Source organism: Arachis stenosperma, chromosome 1, assembly GCF_014773155.1.
Source record: "Arachis stenosperma cultivar V10309 chromosome 1, arast.V10309.gnm1.PFL2, whole genome shotgun sequence".
Lineage (NCBI taxonomy): Eukaryota > Viridiplantae > Streptophyta > Magnoliopsida > Fabales > Fabaceae > Arachis > Arachis stenosperma.
The window spans coordinates 129,304,625-129,313,808 of NC_080377.1; the positions used below are offsets into that span (position 1 = coordinate 129,304,625).

The window sequence follows — 9,184 nt, forward strand, 5'->3', positions numbered from 1 at the left end:
CAATGGAGCCTCTGTGTCGCCCTTCGTCGGAATCTCGGATACTGGTAAGTTCAAGTTTAATTGTGAATTTGAGTAGTTTTGTGTTATATGTTATTTCGGCTAGAGATGTCGTGTAAGAATAAATTTTTTTCTGTGGTGATTAGGGAGGTTCGGAGATTTAGTGGACCACACACCTGTTTGGCACCCACCATGTCTCAAGATTATCGTCTGTTAGATAGCAGTCTTATCTGCAGAGTCATATTGCCCTTGATTCAGTCCAACCCGTCTGTCAGTATCCCGGTCTTGCAAGGTGCGGTGTAGGCAAGCTATCACTTCAAACCCTCATACAGAAAGGTGTGGATGGCGAAGCAGAAGGCCATTGAGGCACCTCATAGTGCGCGACCGCTGCATGTTCGACAAGATTTTTTGGGCGTTCCCATAATGTATCAAGGCCTGATACGCCCCGCTGAGCCGCCAAAGATAGGGACTGATATGTCTAGGCCAACACAGCCGAGCCCTAGAAAACGCTCTACACTTCGTAAAGTCCCGCAGTAGTGGTAGCCAACGAAGGTGCACCAAAATGTTGGACTTGTCGATCATCAGATACCCTTCGATCAGTAACATGATATAACACTTGGCGTACTATCGGAGGGTCTCGGGATCGTTTGTCTGGGGCATCTGGCGGACATGATCCCGTAGCCACACAAGCTTCAGCGTGAACGACTCTTTCCTCTGCGCCGCCTACTGTGCTGCCACGGGAGGCCTGGCGCCGAGGAGCTGCTCCACCAACGCCCACGTCTCTGTATGGTACCACCTGCCAAAGTCACGGAGGCACCCCCGACGAGGTTACCGTGTGCGCGTAGGTCTAGGTGGTACGCCACGTCCTGCAGGGTGATAGTGACCTCACCCCACGGGAGATGAAACGTGTGCGTTTCTGCACGCCATCGCTCCACCAGTGCCGAAATCAGGGAATTGTCAAAAGTAAAATCCCTAAGAGGTACGGTGTCGCCGAATCTGGCCTCAGCCAGATATGGGACGATGGCGTCCGGTGGAGATAAAGTATGGCTCACTCGCCGGGGCAACAGGAGGCGAGGGCTATGAATAATGACAAACAAAAATAATATTTAAATTATATAAAATCAATTATAACTTATAGATTATTTTTTAACATTTTAAAGAATTAATTTTACTTTTGGTAATATTTATCTCTCAAAAGTTTCAAGAATAATTATTTTTATTATTACTTTTATTACAAATTAAACAATATAATATAACAACATACCACAGCAATAAAATCAAATTTTATTAACGTATACAGTGTCCTACTATTATAATGGCATTAAATTTACAAATACTAACAACATACCACAGCAATAACAGCATTCCAAACTAATAATATTTATGTCATACTAATCTAGCACAAGCGGATAGAGTTCTAAATAAAGCCTACAGACCTAACTCCTAACTCATATACCAACGGCCCAAATCTTCATAACTACCCTAACAATGGCAACATCATTAAATTTAACAACCATAACAAAATTAACATTGAAGTCAGTCGCTCCGGCATAATATGTCGTCTCGTTCAGCCTGTTTATATCCCTGTCATTTTTCACTTGGTGAGCCATCACCGCTTGGGTCAAAGGTATAGTCAGAAAGGGTTAAAAGAGGGAGAGAAAGATGTTGACAAAGTGAAACTGGGGCCCGAAAGTCAGCTGTAAATGATTTCTTTATATAGGCGCGTACAGCCCATATCTCGTTTACAGTCTAAACGAGATATACACGTGTCACGTTGACATGTCATATCTCATTTACAGTGTAAACGAGATAAACGCATTGTCATCTCGTTGAAAATTTAAATCGGTAAATTTTCTAAAAATTATTTATTTTGGTAAATATTATATTTATTTTATTTATTAAAATAAAAAACCGTAAAAATTCATTTGAAAAAAATATAAAGATATCATGATAAATTTAATAAAATTATAAAGAATAACAAAATAATTAAACCTTTACAAATTTCAGAGACTTATTTGATAATTATTTTAAGAGAGTCACTCACATAAAGATGTTTAAAACGTCTTTTTTTAAAAGACATTTTTTAATAATTAAAATTTAACCTATATAATCAATCAAATTGTGTTATTTTTGTCAAAATTAGACCAAATAAATTAGTTTGACCGAAAATTTGATAAACTAAATCTTGAACCAATTTAAATTAATATTTTTTATAAAAAATAACTATAATATTCTTATTATAAAAAATGACTTAAATACTCTTATTATATATATTAATTTTAAAAATCTTAAATTCTAATACTATGACGATATAAAGAGAAGATAAGGGATATGATTTAGAGTTTTTTAATATATATATATATATATATATATATATATATATATATATATATATATATATATTAAGTCATTTTCTATAACAAGAGTATTGTAATTATTTTTATAAAAAAATATTAATTTAGATTAGTTCAAAATTTAATTTATCAATTTTTTATTAAACCGATTTGTTTGGTTTAATTTTAACAAAAATAATACAGTTTAATCGATTATATAGATTAAATTTTAATTATTAAAAATAAGTATCTTTATGTGAGTGTGGCTCCTTATTCTAATTTTTTTTTCTTTAGATTAAGCAAGTTTATGCATATGTCCATTTTTGAAGCAATACAGAAGCAAGAAAAAGAAGAGACAGAAGGAACAAGGAATGTTTACAAATTAATAATATAAGAAGGATGCAACAGTTATTTGTTATTTCCCACCTCAACAAGCTATTCTTGGGCAGTTGGCAGCTCCGCAAAGATAATTCACCTTTGTAAATTATGCTTCTTCTTTTTTTTAATTTAATTTCAAATTTCAATTTAAACAAAATTAGCAAGAGACAACACACACAAGGAATATGATTATATGTGATATATATGATATAATAATAAATAATTACTCAAATAAAAACAAAAGGGGAAAAATAAAAATTGCTACAACAACCGCAATCACAACAACAAAGAGAAGGAAGAGAGTGAAAAATCAGAGAGACGGAAAGATCGTCTTCTGAATCGGAACAACAACAACAACGAGGTCAGTGAATTTTCTTCTTCTTCTTCTTCTCCTCCTTCTCACGATTTTCCAGCTCCCTCCCTTTCAATCTCATAATCTATACTAATTCACTTTCCATTATTCTTTTTTATTTTCATTTTTTAATGTTTGTTTATTTATTTTCTGTAATTTTGTCAATGAGCTTCTAATTTCAATGTTTCTGTTGGTGTTGCTTCTTTTTGTCTTTTTGGCTCGGATTCTGAGAAATTTGGGAAGAAACAGAGTCAGAATTCTTCTCTCTGTTTCTATTATTACCTGATTTAGTAATAATGAGCTTGATTTTTTATTATTCTATTTTTCTCCTTGTACTATTCATTTCACATAATGAATATAATCCATACAAAAAAGCAAACAAAATTTTTTTATAAAAAAAAATAGAAAATATTAAAAAAAAACTAAAACAAAAGAAAGAACCTTGAAACTCAGCGAATCAGTGCCGTGAAGCACAGTCGATCGTGTTCAGCATTTGAAGAAAAGTGATGAATTTGTTTAATTGCGTTCGTTATTGTTATGATCAATAGCACTTTGTCGTCACTGATTGGTATGTGTGTGTATCGGCGTTTTTATTTTGAAATTTTGCTGTTATGTATTCGTTTTATACTTTGAACATTATTAACTTGCTAGAAGTTGGGATATTTAACTTATTTTTGTGTAAAAGAATATTATGCTTTATGATTGCCTCTAATTTTTGTTTTTTCCTGGTCTTACAAGTCAAGATCTAAATTAATTCAATTCAAGAGTTTCAAAGTAATGTTTTGTAATTTTTGTTACCTGTAAAATCTGGTTTCTCTTCGGTAAGCTTATTAGATACATTTATTATTGCTAAGATCATTATCATTATATGGCTTCTACATGTTGACAATGTGTTTCTTTTATTATTCTTCTCATTATTTTTTTTCCTAAATAGCTGAGAATATGCAAAAAAGTTTATAGATGTTTCCTTGCTTCTCAACAGGTGTTCAGGTTTGAATTTTTCAGCAATATAGTAGCAATTATGAGATTCAAGAAAGGAACTAAGGTGGAAGTGTTGAGCAAAGCTGAGGTGCCTTCTGGCTCCTGGCTCTGTGCTGAGATCATATGTGGGAATGGCCACAGTTACACTGTTAGGTACAATGGATATCACGGTGCTGCTAGTGACGCGATTGTGGAGCGGGTATCTAGGAAGGCGATAAGGCCATGTCCGCCTGAGCTTGAACTAGCAGAGAATTGGAATCCAGGTGATGTTGTTGAGGTCTTCCGGAACTATTCCTGGAAGATGGCTACAGTTTTGAAGGATTGGGGGAACAAGTATGTTTCGGTCAGGCTTCTTGGATCTTCTATGGAATTTCTAGCGAACAAATTTGAAATCCGGGTGAGACAATCTTGGCAAGATGACAAGTGGATTTTGGTTGGAAAGGTACATGTATTTTCACTTATGGATCTCTTGTTTCGGTTGTCCTTCTTTAGCAATTGCCAAGCATCATATGTTGTATATATGTGGTTGGTTTTTGACTTTGATGGGCTTTTGAAGTTGCATTTATTCAGTATATTCTGTTTGATAGAAAGTAACTAATCCAATTTTAGAGAACTGGCTATTTCGTTAGATTGTTTAACTTGTTATTTCAAGGTTGCCAGTTTCTTGGTTCCCCTCTTTTCTTTTCGTGTTAGTTACTGTTGAGTTTTACTTTCTAACATTGTTTCTGAATTCTCTATCTTGTTTTATGGTTAAATAATTATCTTTCCTTCTTTCTCTACAGGGTTCTGCCAGCTGCAGGAAAGGAAAGCGTGATAATACACTCATTCCAAGACAGAGTTTAATTTCTAGTTCCCAAATTCAGAAGACAAATACAAAGACAAAATTGTCAGCTTCAAATGATTATCACTCTGAAAAGAAAGATATAGGCTTTTTCGACTCCCGTCTTGTTTCTTTCAAAACATTGAAACGGAGGAGCCATTCACAAGTTGAGGCATACGCTGAGCCTCCCCCGAAGTTTAGAGCAATTGAGAATGAAGACAGATGTCACAGAGTAAGGGTTAGAAATCCATCCACACCTCTCAAAAAGGTACATGGTGTTGGCATTCCAAGAGATGTGATCATTGAAGAATGTTTACCTGCTTTTGTAAACAAAAAAATTGGGATGTATGATATGGACATTGAGCGGAGGAAACTAACTGGAGCTGTTGGTTGTTCATTTGGAGAAAACACTGAATCAAATGATGCTGATAGCATTACATGCTCTGTTGGTAGTTGTAGTATCACTAGCAGGAATTCCTATAAATTGCAATTTCGTGTACCTGCAGGCCCTTTTGAAGATGTGGATAGTCCATTTAGTGATGCTGAATCTGTTTGCCAGAGGGAATATGACGAAGGAAATTGTTCACCTCCTACACAAGAAGAATTGGCAGCAGAAATCCATAGGTTAGAATTGGATGCGTATCGTTGTACAATAGAGGCGTTACATGCATCGGGACCCTTAAGTTGGGAACAAGAAGCATTGATGACAAACCTCCGTCTTTCGCTCCACATATCAAATGATGAACATTTAGTGGAACTAAAAAATTTGATTTCTTCTGAAAACAGTCTTCCTTTCAGATGACACAAACTTTCTAATCCAACTTTATACTTCTTTTTCAGTGAGTTTCATGACAGTTTGTTCTTTAGCCTCATTCAACTGTAACAAGCAAGATGAAGTATGTCCTACATTTATGTTTTATTACTTAGGGGTGTAGTTTAATGTGAATGTATATGCTAAACTTCATGAATAAGTAATTCTTGTCAATTTTTTCACTTACAATCTTAATTTTTGTTCTGCAACCATTACACCATTCTGAATTTTAAATTAAGTATTATCTTTAAAGATTTTTATTTAGCAATCTCAATGAATGGTATGCTTTATGGGACATATTATTGTATGTTTTCTTTTTCATACAAAGTGAGTTTGATAGATTGTTTTGCATGAATTTTGGACCTCCTCAATTAGGCTTTCTAAAGTCTTAAAAAACATAATGAGACGTGTGCAATACTTATTTGTCTCTTTTAACTCCATATGTTGGAAGTAGAAACAATATCATTTGAGATATTAGTAATGCTTCCCCTGCATTTTCCAGGGCTGAGTAGGAGGCATATACATGATGCTTCCAGATTCTCCAGATGATATTGTTGCTTGCCACCTTTCTCTTGCTCTGCAGCTCTGGACAGGGCTGGCTTTTCTAATGTGGATGAGACAACACTTCCATAGACTTGTGGAGTTTTGCACTCTTCCATTTCAGGTCACCTGTGAGCCTCATATATCTGTATTTGCAGAAAGGTTCATGCTGAGAGTCCTGCGGCTATAATGGATTCACGTGATATGCGAATATTTTATTGGTTTCCTTAAACTTTAATTTCTGCATATCCAATTATGATATCTGTTACATGTTGATGCATGTCTCGCTATCATGTGTTGCAAATTAAATGATCACTGCTGTGTCCTTCGCACATACACACACAACTTGTTACATGCTGAGTCCTAGTTAATGGTTGAAAGGTTATGTCTTATCAGTGAACAACCTTGGGGTGGGAATTTAGTTCTGGAGTAGGAAAACCCTGCAAGAGAAATAATTAGTGGATATTACCAGTAGTCACATATATCAACTGAAAGTAACATAGTCAAGTTGTCTGCAGAATTAAAGTAGCAGTTTTTCTGGAGAAACCTTAAAACTAAAGGTACTTGTAGCAACTGCAGTAGAAATTGAAAGCTGAAAAGGTTTTAGCTACTCCTAAGTCATAAACTTGGCACGTTTTCAGTTTCTTTCAAATTATTATTTGCAATTTCCTCATCTTATTATTATGTGATATCAATTGATCAAATTGATTGCCACCTGATTTCATCTGGTACCTGCCATGGTTACTTTAATGAAAGCTATTTCCAAACTTGTACTACTCCTAGAGTAACATGAACATGTTTTTCTTTTTGTGGCTATAAGCTTACACATGGTGGCTTGTCATTGGTTTCTGTTCAGTGCATCCCTGTTCAGCTATGATCCAATAGCATATGGTCCAAGTGGCTCTTGGATGAACATTGCCACGTTAAAGCAATGAATCAAGGTATGATTCTGCATGAATATTCACCTTGGGGGTTATGTGTGCAAGTTGGAGTTTTGGAGGGAAATAGGAATGCTTTGAACAATAAAAAGGGCACTTCACTTAACAATAAAGCCCTTCTCCCCCTCTTTTCCCCTGGAAAATTCTAACTTGCAAACATCCCCTTAGTGACCTAGGTGGTATATATGTTTTAAGTATATGCTCGATTCTGAATACTTATATATATATAACTCAGATCTTATACTCTATGTTATGAACAATTAACTTCAAGTGTACTAGCTTCTGTAGTTTACAAAGTTTTCTATTTTGCATCTTTAACTTTTGTCATATCAAGTTTATAAAGCTAATGTATTTTTCATAATGCAAATAGAAACTGATATAGGAAACTGTTTATTATATTCATATATTGAACATTAAAAAAAAAGACATAGTTTCGGAATAATTAAAGTATGCTAGTTACATTATTTTCCTAAGTGCCACTTTGAAAAAACACTTAGGCTTTTTTTATTTAAATTAATAAAATATAATATTTATTGAAAATTGTAATGTGTAGATAAATTTAGATTTTAACTACCTATACACATCCCGGTACAGAGACAAAAAAAAAAAACATTAAGTACACAAACCAGAGACTGTGTATCCCGGATATGACCGTTTAAAAAAAACACAGTTACACTCGAAATAGACTGTGTACCCTGAATATGAAAGTTAAAAAAAAAACGTGGTTGTACCCAGAATATGTACAACTAGGTGTGTTTGGCAAACGCGTTATAAGATAAGAAGCACGTTTATCATTTTTGAAAGCTTCAATTTTTGGTTTGGCAAACTTTTGATTCATGAACGCAAGAGTGATTTTGTTTTCAAAATCACGTTTACAAGAAGCTACAATTTTGAGCTTCTACGTTTCTCCAATGGGTTTTTAGCCATCAATATTCCATTTTTATTTATTTTTTACCAACTTTATTCTTTATGCATGTTACTATATTATTTATGGAATTCTTATTATTTTTGTTCAAACGAACTCTCTTTTTCTATTAGTTATTATTTTTATTTTTTATTAATTATTTATTTGATATTATACACTTTTATAATTGTAATTTTTTGTATTATTTTTATTATCTTTTTATACAACAACAACAACAAAGCCTTGTCCCACTAAGTGGGGTCGGCTACATGAATCAAACGACGTCATTGTGCTCTGTCATGTATCATGTCTACAGAGAGATCGTTTACATATAGATCTCGTTTGACCACCTCACGGATGGTCTTCTTAGGTCTTCCTCTGCCTTTCGCTCTTTGTCCATCTTCCATCTCATCCACCCTCCTGACTGTATGTTCTATCGGTCTTCTTCCCACATGTCCAAACCAAGACGCGATTTAACCATCTTTTCCACAATGGGTGCTACTCCAACTCTCTCCCTTATATCTTCATTCCTTATTTTATCCAATCGCGTATGACCACTCATCCATCTCAACATCTTCATCTCTGCCACACTCAGCTTATGTTCGTGCTCCCCTTTAGCCGCCCAACACTCCGTACCATACAGCATAGCCGGTCTTATAGCGGTGCGATAGAATTTACCTTTAAGTTTTAAAGGCACTTTTTTATCGCATATAAAACCAGATGCACTCCGCCATTTTATAATATGATTTATCTTTTTATAATATGATTTATTAATTCACTAGATAAAGTAAATTAAACAAAAAATTAATTGTAAATAATAATAATAAATTATAGCATAATAAAAAAGAGTACTAAAAATATACTATATAAAAAATATCATAAATTTTTTTTATTTATTTCAATTTCTACCAAGATAAATATTTAATTTTTTTTATTATTCTTAGTACTCTCTAAAATTTATATTTTGTTAGTTTTAATTAAAAATATATTTTGCCAATTTTTATATATTATTTTTATTTTAGTGTATAAATATTAATTTTATTATAGAATTAATTAATAAGATCTATTCAAATATCTAAATTAAAATAATAAGATAATATACAAAAATTATTTAAGTTGGTGTCTATTTT

The 9,184-nt window shown here is 33.6% G+C and overlaps 1 protein-coding gene across 9 annotated transcripts; it reads left to right on the plus strand.

Annotated features, from left to right (window-relative positions):
• Positions 1-2,678: 2,678 nt before the first annotated feature.
• LOC130943856 (uncharacterized) lies at positions 2,679-7,425 on the plus strand. 9 transcript variants are annotated; one of them, XR_009071905.1, is made up of 7 exons: positions 2,679-3,069; positions 4,043-4,483; positions 4,824-5,129; positions 5,368-5,485; positions 5,702-5,757; positions 6,175-6,336; positions 7,069-7,425. XR_009071905.1 is itself a non-coding variant. In XM_057871947.1 (6 exons), the coding sequence occupies exons 2-6, from the start codon at positions 4,082-4,084 to the stop codon at positions 6,178-6,180; spliced, it is 888 nt and encodes a 295-aa protein (XP_057727930.1). In that variant the 5' UTR covers positions 2,679-3,069; positions 4,043-4,081; the 3' UTR covers positions 6,181-7,425. The 9 variants fall into 9 exon arrangements, 5 of the variants coding, with proteins under 5 accessions (XP_057727930.1, XP_057727941.1, XP_057727909.1 ...); XM_057871947.1 differs by having other exon boundaries at positions 6,175-7,425; XR_009071902.1 differs by having other exon boundaries at positions 2,681-3,069; positions 4,824-5,485.
• Positions 7,426-9,184: the final 1,759 nt, after the last annotated feature.

Coding starts and splice junctions, on each gene's coding strand:
- LOC130943856 (XM_057871909.1), top strand. CDS start 4,082: ATGAGATTCAAGAAAGGAACTAAGGTGGAAGTGTTGAGCAAAGCTGAG. Junction 4,484..4,823: donor AGTGGATTTTGGTTGGAAAG/GTACATGTATTT, acceptor CTTTCTCTACAG/GGTTCTGCCAGCTGCAGGAA.